The sequence below is a fragment of the Haliotis rufescens genome, unplaced genomic scaffold, assembly GCF_023055435.1.
Source record: "Haliotis rufescens isolate VD_foot unplaced genomic scaffold, xgHalRufe1.0.p SCAF_51, whole genome shotgun sequence".
Classification (NCBI taxonomy): domain Eukaryota; kingdom Metazoa; phylum Mollusca; class Gastropoda; order Lepetellida; family Haliotidae; genus Haliotis; species Haliotis rufescens.
Window position 1 is genome coordinate 2,172,829 of NW_025964235.1, and position 16,260 is coordinate 2,189,088.

The window sequence follows — 16,260 nt, forward strand, 5'->3', positions numbered from 1 at the left end:
TGATGCATGTTTCTGAGTGTTATTTGTGATCCATTCCCATGTTTCTGAGTGTTATCTGTGATGCATTCCCATGTTTCTGAGTGTTATCTGTGATGCATTCCTATGTTTCTGACTGTTATATGTAATGCATTCCCATGTTTCTGACTTATGTGTGATGTATTCCTGTTTCTGAGTGTTATATGTGATGCATTCCCATGTTTCTGAGTGTTATCTGTGATGCATTCCCATGTTTCTGAGTGTTATCTGTGATGCATCCCCATGTTTCTGAGTGTTATATGTAATGCATTCCCATGTTTCTGACTTATGTGTGATGTATTCCTGTTTCTGAGTGTTATATGTGATGCATTCCCATGTTTATGAGTGTTATCTGTGATGCATTCCCATGTTTCTGAGTGTTATTTGTGATGCATTCCCATGTTTCTGAGTGTTATCTGTGATGCATTCCTATGTTTCTGACTGTTATATCTGATGCATTCCCATGTTTCTGAGTGTTATCTGTGATGCATTCCCATGTTTCTGACTGTTATATGTGATCAATTCCCATGTTTCTGAGTGTTATATGTGATGCATTCCCATGTTTCTGAGTGTTTTGTTTGATAGGCATTACTTAGATGGTGACGGATGAGAAAGTAGACCCAATTTATGGATAACAACTTCTTTAATACTGTAAAGGCCTTTACAGTAGTAAAGAAGTTGTTATCCATAAATTCTACTTTGTTTCTGAGTGTTATCTGTGATGCATATCTATGCTGTCATCCGATGACTGACCTCGTTTTCGTGCAGCTGTTGTTGCGTGGTGCGCCCTATGTCGGGGGTGAGGAGGCGGTGTTGGGCGGAGTCGAGCCAGGAGGAGATGGTGAGAAGGGCCTGCTGGTACTGGTGCTGGAAGGAGAGCGCCTGCTCCACCCGGACCTGCCTGTCCTCCACCTGTCCCTGGAGCTGCTCCCAGCACTCACCCAGCTCACCCACAATCTGCCGGATCTCCTCCAGGTTCCTGCTCGGATCCACCCCGGGGGACAGGCTCTGACACCGGAAACTTGTCACTGGCAGCTCCTGGGGTGAGAGATTTACATTAATTGGGAAATTTGGCAGTCACAAGGACACAAACCTGTGCTCTGCATGACAATGAATGCAGGAACAACTCGGCTACTCTATATCAGTCTCTCTCCAGGGTTCACTTCTTACCACAAACAACCTGCCACATAGGCCTAGTGTGTCTGACACCAGTGTACGTGGTGTTGTACTCACCCCAGGTTTTCTCGTCTTCACAAAGTCCTCCAGGGTCTGTTTCTTCTGAGCTAGATCCTTCTGCAGTTCCTCCCATCTCAGGTGAAGCTCAGCTTCTCCTACAGCGGGAACAACCCGCTCAGACGTATCGGACATCAAGGCCATGTCTCGGGACCGCTGACCAGTCACTGAGATCTGCTGGACAAGCTGGCGATGTTCCACTAGTCCAGATGTCAAGTCCTGGGTAAATAAAGTCATAGCTCATCAGAACACACAAGAAGGAACCCACAGATGATGTATCAAAAGGACCTGAGAGTCTATCTGAAGGACCTGAGAGTCTATCTGAAGGACCTGAGGGTCTATCTGAAGGACCTGACAGTCTATCTGAAGGACCTGACAGTCTATCTGAAGTACCTGAGGGTCTATCTGAAGGACCTGAGGGTCTATCTGAAGTACCTAAGGGTCTATCTGATGGACCTGAGAGTCTATCTGAAGGACTTGAGAGTCTATCTGAAGGACCTGACAGTCTATCTGAAGTACCTGAGGGTCTATCTGAAGTACCTGAGGGTCTATCTGAAGTACCTGAGGGTCTATCTGATGGACCTGAGAGTCTATCTGAAGGACTTGATAGTCTATCTGAAGGACCTGAGGGTCTATCTGATGGACCTGAGAGTCTATCTGAAGTACCTGAGGGTCTATCTGAAGGACTTGAGAGTCTATCTGAAGGACCTGAGGGTCTATCTGAAGTACCTGAGGGTCTATCTGATGGACCTGAGAGTCTATCTGAAGTACTTGAGAGTCTATCTGAAGGACCTGACAGTCTATCTGAAGGACCTGAGAGTCTATCTGAAGGACCTGACAGTCTATCTGACAGTTTTTCCCAAAATAAATGAACATTTTTAGATTTAAAAAAATGAAATAATGTTTTAGATGTATATAACTGTTCGAAATATATAGGTTTGACTTGGAAAGCAAATTAGCTTGTAATTATGTCTTGGAAATTAGCTGCTTTGTCTGCATGCTGAAAAAGCTTTATTAGGTATTCACGCGTGTTGTTATTATACATTTGAGTTTTTCATTTAATGCATGCGTTTCTGTATGCAAGTTAATTGAAGTCAATTTGAAAGTAATTGAGTTTTGAATATTTTTGGGGGATATTTTACGCAAATACGCTGCTTATCTGCGGCTCTACCCATGTATCAAGGAATGAGCTTTTCCATTAAGTTTGCCATGAGTTTGCCAAAGTTTAAAAATAGAAAAAGATTTGTAAAAAGTCAAGCAAATCCTTGGAGTTTTTGAGAATCTTCATGGTAATAATTCCACTTATCTTAAAAGATACGTTCTGTGAATATAAAGAAAGTCCTTCCTTGTTTGTATAAAGGATTATAGTTAATCTTTGAGACAGGGATTTGATGGTACATGTGCTGCAGCCAGCAGTATAAACCATCCATCAGAGACTTCCCAGGGAGACGGGATGATGTAGGCAGTACCTGTTGGAGTCGCTGCCATTCAGGCATCGCGGCGGTGTAGTCTGCAGACCTGACGGCTGGGAGAGTCATCTGCTTTGTGTCGCTGATCCACTGCTGCAGCTTCTGAACATTGTCCTCGTAGTCGGTCATCTCCCTTTGCCTCTTGTCTGCAGCCTTGATGGCGCTGCGGAGCTGGCTCTGCTTGTCGATGGTCTCCAGCTTGAAGTCCCCGAGCTGCTTCTGCAGGCTGGCCAGCTGTGTCCTCAGCTTCTCGGCACTGGTGGGCGTCTCCTGCTCACACACAGCATCACACTGCACAGCCAGATCCGACATGAGCCGTAGATGGATGTTCACCTCCTCCACAGAGTCCTGTGTCAGTCAGAACGAAGGCATGTATACTCACCGCCAAAAGAAAAGCAAACCATAGAAACATTTAGAGAAGTATGTATGTTAAGAAGAGATGTTTCTAATGTGTACCAATTAATGACAAAACTTACAATCAGTCAAGTGTTACCACAGTGTGACTTTATTCTCACCACAATATGCTGCACGTGATTTCCAAATGTTACACACTAATCCTACATCAGACAAATGGTGCATCTCAAGTCATGGATCTATGATGTCACATGTGATGCGTTCAAGAGTGTCGGATTTGTGCATTAAACCACTCTAATATCTCTTAAATATGAGTCTTCATATATTAACAAACATGTATGGTATTTCTTTTGGCATTGAGTATATAAATGTAGGATTGTACAGACAGTCTTGGTGCAGTCTATGCCAAAATCTACTTGTCTGAGCTTGTATCTGGCAACATTTTTAGTGTATTATTCCAGTATGTGGACTGGCATCTGCTGATCCTACCGGGGGGAATGTAACTAGACTGGGCTTGAGGGATGGTGGCTGACGCGCTCTACACTGACCCGCCCTACACTGACGTGCCCAACACTGACGCGCCCTACACTGATGCGCTCTACACTGACGTGCCCTACACTAATGTGCCCTACACTGATGTGCCCTACACTGACGCGCCCTACACTAATGTGCCCTACACTAATGTGCCCTACACTGACGTGCCCAACACTGACGCGCCCTACACAAATGCGCCCTACACTGACGCGCTCTACACTGACGTGCCCTACACTAATGTGCCCTACACTGATGCGCCCTACACTGACGCGCCGTACACTGACGCATCCTACACTCATGACCCTACACTCACCCTGGTGCTGCTCATCTCAGCCTGGAGCTCGTCCATGGTGTCAGTTGGCAGGGCAGTCGTCACATGCCTCGTTCTGGTTTCTGACAGCCAGGTTTCCACATCCTTCACACGTTTCTTGTACGCCTCCAGCAGAATATTGTGCTTCTCTTGATCCTTGACTGCTGCCTGCAAACAGAGTTTTACAGGTGAGTGAGTGAGTTACGTTTAACACCTCAATCAGCAATATCCCAACTACATCTTGGGAGCCTTGTAAATAACTCTGTCTGGACCATTGTAGTGACAAGCATGAGGTACCTGGAATCTCACAGGGACACAAGCATGGGGTACTGGGGATCTATTCTGACCTGGAATCTCACAGGGAGACAAGCATGAGGTACTGGGGATCTATTCTGACCTGGAATCTCACAGGGAGACAAGCATGAGGTACTGGGGACATATTCTGACCTGGAATCTCACAGGGAGACAAGCATGAGGTACTGGGGATCTATTCTGACCTGGAATCTCACAGGGAGACAAGCATGGGGTACTGGGGACCTATTCCGCCCTGGAATCTCACAGGGAGACAAGCATGAGGTACTGGGGATCTATTCTGCCCTGGAATCTCACAGGGAGACAAGCATGAGGTACTGGGGATCTTTTCTGACCTGGAATCTCACAGGGAGACAAGCATGAGGTACTGGGGATCTATTCTGACCTGGAATCTCACAGGGAGACAAGCATGAGGTACTGGGGATCTATTCTGACCTGGAATCTCACAGGGAGACAAGCATGGGGTACTGGGGATCTTTTCTGCCCTGGAATCTCACAGGGAGACAAGCATGAGGTACTGGGGACCTATTCTGACCTGGAATCTCACAGGGAGACAAGCATGGGGTACTGGGGTTCTTTTCTGCCCTGGAATCTCACAGGGAGACAAGCATGGGGTACTGGGGATCTATTCTGCCCTGGAATCTCACAGGGAGACAAGCATGAGGTACTGGGGGTCTATTCTGACCTGGAATCTCACAGGGAGACAAGCATGAGGTACTGGGGATCTATTCTGCCCTGGAATCTCAAAGGGAGACAAGCATGAGGTACTGGGGATCTATTCTGCCCTGGAATCTCACAGGGAGACAAGCATGAGGGAGACAAGCATGGGGTACTGGGGATCTTTTCTGACCTGAAATCTCACAGGGACACAAGCATGGGGTACTGGGGATCTATTCTGACCTGGAATCCCCACAGGGAGACAAGCATGAGGTATGGGGATCTATTCTGACCTGGAATCCCCACCGGGAGATGAGCATGGGGTATGAGGATCTACTCTGACCTGGAATCCCCACAGGGTGACAAGCATGAGGTACCGGGGATCTATTCTGACCTGGAATCCCCACAGGGAGATGAGCATGAGGTACATGGGTTCTATTCTGACCTAGAATCTCAGAAGGAGACAAGCATGAGGTACTGGGTATCTATTCTGACCTGGAATCCCCACAGGGAGATGAGCATGAGGTACTGGGGACCTTCTCCAAAGCACTAGAACAATATACTCCCCCTCCCAAAAATTGATTCAAACAGCTTCCCCTACCTGCAGTTTGCGGCCCGCATCACCGGCCATCGTCTGCAGGCTCTCAGCTCGGTCTGTCAGCATTGTCAACGTTGCCTCCATGGCCTTACGACCTTCAGGATCCGACTTGTCCAGGATCATTCGACTTTGCTCTCGCACTTGGATAATGTCATTCTTGATACTATCTATCTCGGAGAGAGTTTCCTGGAACATCATCAAGAGCGTTTTACAGGAAACAGTCCCTTATATTATTGAAGATATGCAAATCAATGTCATGTGACTGACAGCAATCAAACTAATGAGTGAGTGAGTTTGGTTTTACGCCGCTTTTAGCAATATTCCAGCAATATCACGGCGGGGGACACCAGAAATGGGCTTCACACATTGTACCCATGTCGGGAATCGAACCCGGGTCTTCAGCGTGACAACGAACGCTTTAACCACTAGGCTACCCGACCGCCCCGCAATCAAACCTAACCTGTTGCCAGTTGTATCAACCCTTTAATCACTAGACTCCCCCAATCCATTGTAGACCAACAGGATTAACCCTTTAACCATTAGACTACACCCATCCATCGTAGACCAAAAGGATTAACCCTTTAACCACTAGACTACACCCATCCATCATAGACCAACAGGATTAACCCTTTAACCACTAGACTACCCCAATCCATCGTAGACCAACATGATTAACCCTTTAACCACTTGACCATCCCCATCCATCGTAGATCAACAGGATTAACCCTTTAACCACCAGACTACCCCCATTCATCGTAGACCAACAGGATTAACCCTTTAACTACTATACTACCCCCATCCATCATAGACCAACAGGATTAACCCTTTCACAACTAGACTACCCCCAATCCATCGTAGACCAACAGGATTAACTCTTTAACCACTAGACTACCCCAATCCATCGTAGACCAACAGGATTAACCCTGTAATCACTAGACCACCCCCATCCATCGTAGACGAACAGGATTAACCCTGTAACCACTAGACTACCCCGATCCATCATAGATCACCAGGATTAACCCTTTAACTACTAGACTACCCAAATCCATCCTAGAGCACCAGTCTTGACTGACCTTGTGATCATCTTGCTGTCTTTCGAAGTAATCAGGTGGCCTGAGTGGCCCTTGCTGTCTTTCGAAGTAATCAGGTGGCCTGAGTGGCCTGCTGGAAAGTCTCTTCTGAGCGTGCTCCATCTTAGCTGTCACTTCCTGTACGGAGCGTTGGTAGTCCTCCTGCTGCTGCAGGGCACTGTGCAGCTCCTTCTCCTTGGCTACAACCTGCAAGGCGGGAAACTCACGTCAGCTTCTACTCCCACTAAACCCAAGTCTTGTGACTGATCCCACTAAACCCAAGTATTGTGACTGATCCCACTAAACATCAGTATTGTGACTGATCCCACTAAACACAAGTATTGTGTCTGATCCCACTAAACACAAGTATTGTGACTGATCCCACTAAACCCAAGTCTTGTGACTGATCCCACTAAACACAAGTATTGTGACTGATCCCACTAAACACAAGTATTGTGACTGATCCCACTAAACACAAGTCTTGTGACTAATCCCGATAAACCCAAGTATTGTGACTGATCCCACTAAACACAAGTATTGTGACTGATCCCACTAAACACAAGTATTGTGTCTGATCCCGATAAACACAAGTATTGTGTCTGATCCCAACTAACATGACCAGGTAGACAGTAGTTTGGCATGACCAGGTAGACAGTAGTTAAACGTGACGAGGTAGACTGTAGTTTAACATGACCAGGTACACAGTAGTTTAACATGACCAGGTAGACCGTAGTTTAACATGATCAGGTAGACAGTAGTTTAACGTGACCAGGTAGACAGTAGTTTAACATGACCAGGTAGACAGTAGTTTAACGTGACCAGGTAGGCTGTAGTTTAACGTGACCAGGTAGACAGTAGTTTAACGTGACGAGGTAGACAGTAGTTTAACATGACCAGGTAGACAGTAGTTTAACGTGACCAGGTAGGCTGTAGTTTAACGTGACAAGGTAGACAGTAGTTTAACGTGACCAGGTAGACAGTAGTTTAACGTGACCAGGTAGACAGTAGTTTAACGTGACAAGGTAGACAGTAGTTTAACGTGACAAGGTAGACAGTAGTTTAACGTGACAAGGTAGACAGTAGTTTAACGTGACCAGGTAGACAGTAGTTTAACGTGACAAGGTAGACAGTAGTTTAACGTGACAAGGTAGACAGTAGTTTAACGTGACCAGGTAGACAGTAGTTTAACGTGACCAGGTAGACAGTAGTTTAACGTGACCAGGTAGACTGTAGTTTAACGTGACAAGGTAGACAGTAGTTTAACGTGACAAGGTAGACAGTAGTTTAACGTGACCAGGTAGACAGTAGTTTAACGTGACAAGGTAGACAGTAGTTTAACGTGACCAGGTAGACAGTAGTTTAACGTGACAAGGTAGACAGTAGTTTAACGTGACCAGGTAGACAGTAGTTTTACATGACCAGGTAGACTGTAGTTTTACATGACCAGGTAGACAGTAGTTTAACGTGACCAGGTAGACAGTAGTTTAATGTGACCAGGTAGACAGTAGTTTAACGTGACCAGGTAGACAGTAGTTTAACGTGACCAGGTAGACAGTAGTTTAACGTGACCAGGTAGACAGTAGTTTAATGTGACCAGGTAGACAGTAGTTTAACATGACCAGGTAGACAGTAGTTTAACGTGACCAGGTAGGCTGTAGTTTAACGTGACCAGGTAGACAGTAGTTTAACGTGACCAGGTAGACAGTAGTTTAACGTGACCAGGTAGACAGTAGTTTAACATGACCAGGTAGGCTGTAGTTTAACGTGACCAGGTAGACAGTAGTTTAACGTGACAAGGTAGACAGTAGTTTAACGTGACCAGGTAGACTGTAGTTTAACATGACCAGGTAGACTGTAGTTTAATGTGACCAGGTAGGCTTACCTCATCAGACAGGTAGAAGGGGAATGAGGTCCGGAAGCAAGTGACAACTTGACTAGTGACGCCACTGAAGGTGCGGCAGACACCTATACTGTCTGGAACATACCATTGTGTGCCTACTCTGCCGCCACCACCATACACTCTTGCTAATGCCATTTCCACTGCCATGTTTTGTCATACAGCGTTTATGTCTCTTTCAATCACAACCACTTCATATCGGACACGTTATTCATATAAGCTCTCCTCTGCTAAATGGTTGACATATGACCAACTCTGCTGTTATTGAAGCATTTACTTCATACACCACAACAGCCTGACTTCAATAGACTGCGCAGGTCGGTGCTGGTGGCTTTCAGAGACAGCCTGACAGTTCCAACTCCATTCACTGCAGCTACAGGTCTCAACGGTGTGCGTCACGCCTGACTGAACTCAGCAATGCACGGCTCAGATCTGCATGTCAACTCATTTAACTTTCCATGACACAGGACCAATAAGCTTGCTGACTGTCTGACCTTCTATTACACTCTCAGCTGCCATCCATGACATAGGACCAAGGACTGCCTGACCTTCTGTTACACTCTCAGCTGCCGTCCATGACACAGGACCAATAAGCTTGCTGACTGTCTGACCTTCTGTTACTCTCTCAGCTGCCGTCCATGACACAGGACCAATAAGCTTGCTGACTGTCTGACCTTCTGTTACACTCTCAGCTGCCGTCCATGACACAGGACCAATAAGCTTGCTGACTGTCTGACCTTCTGTTACACTCTCAGCTGCCGTCCATGACACAGGACCAATAAGCTTGCTGACTGTCTGACCTTCTGTTACTCTCTCAGCTGCCGTCCATGACACAGGACCAATAAGCTTGCTGACTGTCTGACCTTCTATTACACTCTCAGCTGCCATCCATGACACAGGACCAAGGACTGCCTGACCTTCTATTACACTCTCAGCTGCCGTCCATGACACAGGACCAATAAGCTTGCTGACTGCCTGACCTTCTGTTACTCTCTCAGCTGCCGTCCATGACACAGGACCAATAAGCTTGCTGACTGTCTGACCTTCTATTACACTCTCAGCTGCCATCCATGACACAGGACCAAGGACTGCCTGACCTTCTATTACACTCTCAGCTGCCGTCCATGACACAGGACCAAAGAGTGTCTGACCTTCTATTACACTCTCAGCTGCCGTCCATGACACAGGACCAATAAGCTTGCTGACTGTCTGACCTTCTATTACACTCTCAGCTGCCGTCCATGACACAGGACCAAAGAGTGTCTGACCTTCTATTACACTCTCAGCTGCCGTCCATGACACAGGACCAAAGAGTGTCTGACCTTCTATTACACTCTCAGCTGCCGTCCATGACACAGGACCAATAAGCTTGCTGACTGTCTGACCTTCTATTACACTCTCAGCTGCCGTCCATGACACAGGACCAATAAGCTTGCTGACTGTCTGACCTTCTATTACACTCTCAGCTGCCGTCCATGACACAGGACCAAGGACTGCCTGACTTTCTATTGCATGTACAACTGCCATCCATGACACAGGACCAAAGAGTGTCTGACCTTCTATTGCATGTACAACTGCCGTCCATGACACAGGACAAAAGAGTGTCTGACCTTCTATTGCATGTACAACTGCCGTCCATGACACAGGACAAAAGAGTGTCTGACCTTCTATTGCATGTACGACTGCTGTCCATGACACAGGACAAAAGAGTGTCTGACCTTCTATTGCATGTACAACTGCCGTCCATGACACAGGACAAAAGAGTGTCTGACCTTCTATTGCACGTACAACTGCCGTCCATGACACAGGACAAAAGAGTGTCTGACCTTCTTTTGCATGTACAACTGCCATCCATCTTACAATCATGATACACAAATAGATACAATCATGTCCTACCTGTTCCTGTAGACTGGCCCAGGACGTGTTGAGTTCCGCCAACTGGGAGGCTGGTCCTGCGCCTTGGGATACCTACATCACAAGACACAGTGTCAGTCTAGCTGGTGATCCACTAACTTGCAACACACGACACACTTGTAACACAACACACAATGTTAGTAAAGCCAGCCACACACAGCATGCAAGAGTGTGATGGTAGATCAAGCCTTTAAGGATACTAAACATATATATAAATAACAAAGCGCATCTCAAGCTTCAAGATTCATGATTGGAGGTGAAAACCAACAGTGTTCTAAATTAAAGGTATGTTATCATTGACTTGATATGTTTGCACAAGGTTACATCTGTATATGTTAGAGGTATCAAATCCATAATATCAGGTTCAAACACAGGAAGGTGATCTGTATTCTACCATGACAATAATGAACCTCATATATTTGGTGCTGAGTCATGTGGCATGGGTTTTCAGTAAGGAATATAACGGTTTGATACCTCTGATTGACCAATCAGAATCAACTAGTATCAAGTCAAGGTAGAGTACATTGTTGACAGGGAAGGTCGGTAAGTAACTAGTCTGTCTGTCAACAGTTTGTGTAATTCATGTGACTTGAGCAACATCTGAACATCAGATGCTAATTATAGAATAGATGGGTCATAATCTGTGCCAGTCCTAAAGTTTGCTGAAATGAGGGTGTCCTTGTCTTCCAAATACCTGTCACCTGACCTTGGTTCCCCGAATGTATCTCCCCACCCTCACATGATGCAGCACCCACCCATCCACGCCATTTACTGTGGAATATAGCTAATATATGTGCTGTAAGCTGCAATTGTTTTCCAAAAGATACCTCACAGTCTCGAGGAAACCATTACTTGAATAGACGCCAGACCAATTACTTGAATAGACTCCAAACCCATTACTTGAATAGACTCCAAACCCATTACTTGAACAGACTCCAGACCCATTACTTGAATAGACTCCAGACCCATAACTTGAATAGACTCCAGACCAGTTACTTGAACAGACTCCAGACCCATTACTTGAACAGACTCCAGACCCATAACTTGAATAGACTCCAGACCAGTTACTTGAACAGACTCCAGACCCATTACTTGAATAGACTCCAAACCCATTACTTGAACAGACTCCAGACCCATTACTTGAATAGACTCCAGACCCATTACTTGAATAGACTCCAGACCTGTTACTTGAACAGACTCCAAACCCATTACTTGAACAGACTCCAGACCCATTACTTGAATAGACTCCAGACCCATTACTTGAATAGACTCCAGACCTGTTACTTGAACAGACACCAGACCCATTACTTGAATAGACTCCAGACCCATTACTTGAACAGACTCCAAACCCATTACTTGAACAGACTCCAGACCCATTACTTGAATAGACTCCAGACCCATTACTTGAATAGACTCCAGACCCTTTACTTGAATAGACTCCAGACCCATTACTTGAATAGACACCAGACCCATAACTTGAATAGACTCCATACCCATTACTTGAATAGACTCCAGACCCTTTACTTGAATAGACTCCAGACCCATTACTTGAATAGACTCCAGACCCATAACTTGAATAGACACCAGACCCATTACTTGAATAGACTCCAGATCCGTTACTTGAATAGACTCCAGACCCGTTACTTGAATAGACTCCAGACCTGTTACTTGAACAGACTCCAGACCCATTACTTGAACAGACTCCAGACCCATAACTTGAATAGACTCCAGACAAGTTACTTGAACAGACTCCAGACCCATTACTTGAATAGACTCCAAACCCATTACTTGAACAGACTCCAGACCCATTACTTGAATAGACTCCAGACCCATTACTTGAATAGACTCCAGACCTGTTACTTGAACAGACACCAGACCCATTACTTGAATAGACTCCAGACCCATTACTTGAACAGACTCCAGACCCATTACTTTAATAGACTCCAGACCTGTTACTTGAACAGACACCAGACCCATTACTTGAATAGACTCCAGACCCATTACTTGAACAGACACAAGACCCATTACTTGAATAAGCTCCAGACCCATTACTTGAATAGACTCACAATGCTTTTCTCTGTACACTTTTGCCCTGTGAATCACACGAGCTGTTGACAGACAGGGTACCAACTGAACATCCCCCTGAAAGCAAGCCTGTCCTGACTGATGCATTCTGTGACCAATCACAGAATGCTACAATCATGGACACTACCAAGCCATCACAAGCAGTTATGTGAGTATTGTAAACAGTAGACCCACCCGCCGTGGGGCACTTTTGGTGGTGGTGTTAGTAGAACGTGCAGAGGAGGAGGAGGAGAAGGGTTTAGGAGAGAGCGAGCGCATTCGTGGAGGAGTGTAAGCTCTGCGGCTTCGGGCGTGCAAGTCTGTGAGTGGAGAAGCAAATTCCAGAGAAGCAGAGTAAGGTGAGAGTGTTCTCCCCTTGGCCACACGAAGAGAAGATGGTGCTTGGACAGAATCGTGCGGTCGTGCGACGCTTCGAGCTACCTTGTCGGTGTCGTTCTGACTTTTGATTGGTTGGAAGGGTGATGGTCTCTCTCCACCATGTCCGCCTCTCTCAGAACGGAGGCTGGTGAGACTCTGGGACCGAAAGCTGTCAAAGCTGTCTACCTGTTCCCGAGGACGTCCCACACTGCGGATTGTGGTTGATGTGCGGTCCGATCTGTTGGACAGTGATGACCAGGAGAGACTGGAGGGCATTGTGTTGAGAGAGTCGGACATGTGAGCACCACTGTCTTCAATACTGTCTGTGTAGCCAAAGTGACTTCCCGAGAAATACGGTGAACTACGATCGCGGAAGTGGGCACTAGAGAATCCACTACTACCAGCACTAGTGTTCATTAGGAAGCGTCTGCGGACTAGAGTAGGGCTGCGCTGGAGGCTGCGCTCCGACAACCCTCGGTTCTTCTCATTGATCTGGCTGAGGCGGGCTTGGTAGGTCTTAATCTGGGCAGCTAGAGTCTGAAAGCAAGCAGGGGTGACAGGCATGCAGGTTAGACACATGCAAGACATACAAGCTTCAACATGGGGAGAGCTCCTGCCCCATCAGGCATCAGAGAACTCGTCATCCTGGTTGTGAGTCACCTTACCTCTACCACGGCCATCGTCCCTGGCATGTTGTAACATGGTAACAATCATATTCTCTCATACAGCCTATCAACATTACTCTAACATCAACATATTAAACAAACAATTAATCTTTCATTAGACAATAGTTCTATTGTCGAGCAACCCGAACACATCAACATGCAGGAGCAGCAGTCGATATGGCAGTCATGCAACGATGTCCTTACATTCATCAGTGTCTCTACATTCATCAGTGTCCCTACATTCATCGGTGGCCCTACATTCATCAGTGTCCCTACATTCATTGGTGTCCCTACATTCATCAGTGTCCCTACATTCGTCAGTGTCCCTACATTAATCAGTGTCCCTACATTCATCAGTGTCCCTACATTCATCATTGTCCTTACATTCATCAGTGTCCCTACATTCATCAGTGTCCCTACATTCATCAGTGTCCCTACATTCGTCAGTGTCCCTACATTCATCAGTGTCCCTACATTCGTCAGTGTCCCTACATTAATCAGTGTCCCTACATTCATCAGTGTCCCTACATTCATCATTGTCCCTACATTAATCAGTGTCCCTACATTCATCAGTGTCCCTACATTCATCAGTGTCCCTACATTCGTAACTGTCCCTACATTCATCAGTGTCCCTACATTCGTCACTGTCCCTACATTCGTCACTGTCCCTACATTCATCAGTGTCCCTACATTCATCACTGTCCCTACATTCATCAGTGTCCCTACATTCATCGGTGGCCCTACATTCGTCAGTGTCCCTACATTCATCACTGTCCCTACATTCATCAGTGTCCCTACATTCATCGGTGGCCCTACATTCGTCAGTGTCCCTACATTGAGGAATAACACAGCAACCATTGCACCATTGTGTGTTCTTCCACAGAGTGATGTTGGCACTACAACTACTGAAGAAGAGGAAGACAAAACTCAGTAATGTGCTTGTGGTTTAAGTCAGCTTTAGGTGTGTCCTGTGCCAGTGCCACACCAGACTACAGAGGCCACTGATGCAGGCTGATACTGGCAGGACATACCTACACAGGTGCATGACATGCGACAAAAACAACACAACATGCAGGAGACAAGGTGCCATCATGTGTCAATTGTCCGAGAGGTTCAGTAAAACAGTGCTCACCTACACTAACATCTTTGCAATGAAGTCAAAGAATTGCAGGATAGCTCAAATAAACTTTGTCTACCCCAAAACAAAGGATGACATTTTAATGCAAGGCTTGAACCCATAAGAGATGTAATAATAAAAAAATACCTTCTAGAGATCAATGCAAATTTGGTTTTGACCTCAGTATACCGGACCTCTGTAGACCAATGAGACTACCAAGGTCATGACTACAATGGTGGCACCTACACCTGGTACACATCTTGCTTCTTAAATCTCTCCAACCTGCACAGTGCAGTAGGCAGCCTAGCTAACTTCGACTACACTGACGACGCACTGCTAGTTCTGCATCTATACACATTTCATCCTAACTGCAGCACACACACATGACAACACTACTCTACAAGCAGCCTGGTGTATCTTCCTCCGTGTACATTTCAGTTGACATCATCTGTGACAAAATCCCTACGATCAGTCTATAACACCCCTACAACAAGTCTATAACATCCCTATAACCAGTCTATAACATTCCTACAACCAGTCTATAACATCCCTACAACCAGTCTCTAACATCCCTACCGCAAGTCTATAACATCCCTACAACCAGTCTATAACATCCCTACAACCAGTCTATAACATCCCCACAACCAATGTACAACATTCCTACAACTAGTCTATAACATCCCTACAACCAGTCTATAACATCCCTACAACCAGTCTATAACATCCCTACAACCAGTCTATAACATCCCCACAACCCATGTACAGCATTCCTACAACCAGTCTATAACATCCCTACAACCAGTCTATAACACCCCTACAACCAGTCAATAACACCCCTACAACCAGTCAATAACACCCCTACAACCAGTCTATAACACCCCTACAACCAGTCTATAACACCCCTACAACCAGTCAATAACACCCCTACAACAAGTCTATAACATCCCTACAACCAGTCAATAACACCCCTACAACCAGTCTATAACATCCCTACAACCAGTCTATAACACCCCTACAACCAGTCTATAACATCCCTACCACAAGTCTATAACATCCCTACAACAAGTCTATAACATCCCTACAACAAGTCTATAACATCCCTACAACCAGTCAATAACACCCCTACAACCAGTCTATAACACCCCTACAACCAGTCTATAACACCCCTAACAACCAGTCTATAACATCCCTAACAACCAGTCTATAACACCCCTATCAACCAGTCTATAACATCCCTAACAACCAGTCTATAACACCCCTAACAACCAGTCTATAACATCCCTACAACCCATGTACAACATTCCTACAACATTCCTACAACATCCCCCTACTTCCCTCAAGGTCTACTGAGCCAGTAGGCATCCACCTGTCCAGATCACGCCTGTCCTGAAACACCAACTACATGAGATGTGAGAGACCTGGACGTGGCGTACGGCAAACGTGGTTTGCAAGGCTGGCAACAGATACACAGTCAGTCATGGTAGACATCAAATTCACATCTACCCAACTGCAGCAGCAACACCATCTACTACATCGGAGTTGGTAGAGTGAGGGTAGCAGAGACAGGCAGTAGTCAGCCCAGGTGAGCTTCCCACAGGAATCATGAGTAATTTGTTAGTACAACCAGGTGAGCTTCACAGAAGAATCATGGGTAATTTGTTAGTACAACCAGG

At 45.9% G+C, this 16,260-nt stretch overlaps 1 protein-coding gene across 3 annotated transcripts in view; it reads right to left on the minus strand.

Annotated features, from left to right (window-relative positions):
• The window catches only part of LOC124127167 (muscle-specific protein 300 kDa-like), a 270,673-nt gene that overhangs the window by 39,506 nt on the left and 214,907 nt on the right, over positions 1–16,260 (minus strand). For all 3 annotated transcript variants that reach the window (XM_048384845.1, XM_048384846.1, XM_048384847.1), the window contains 8 exons: positions 12,869–13,342; positions 10,346–10,417; positions 6,556–6,759; positions 5,486–5,668; positions 3,919–4,083; positions 2,718–3,065; positions 1,249–1,467; positions 769–1,053 (listed from right to left, as the gene is read on the minus strand). In XM_048384845.1, coding sequence (XP_048240802.1) covers positions 769–1,053; positions 1,249–1,467; positions 2,718–3,065; positions 3,919–4,083; positions 5,486–5,668; positions 6,556–6,759; positions 10,346–10,417; positions 12,869–13,342 — 1,950 coding nt within the window. The remainder of the gene's footprint in view (positions 1–768; positions 1,054–1,248; positions 1,468–2,717; positions 3,066–3,918; positions 4,084–5,485; positions 5,669–6,555; positions 6,760–10,345; positions 10,418–12,868; positions 13,343–16,260) is intronic.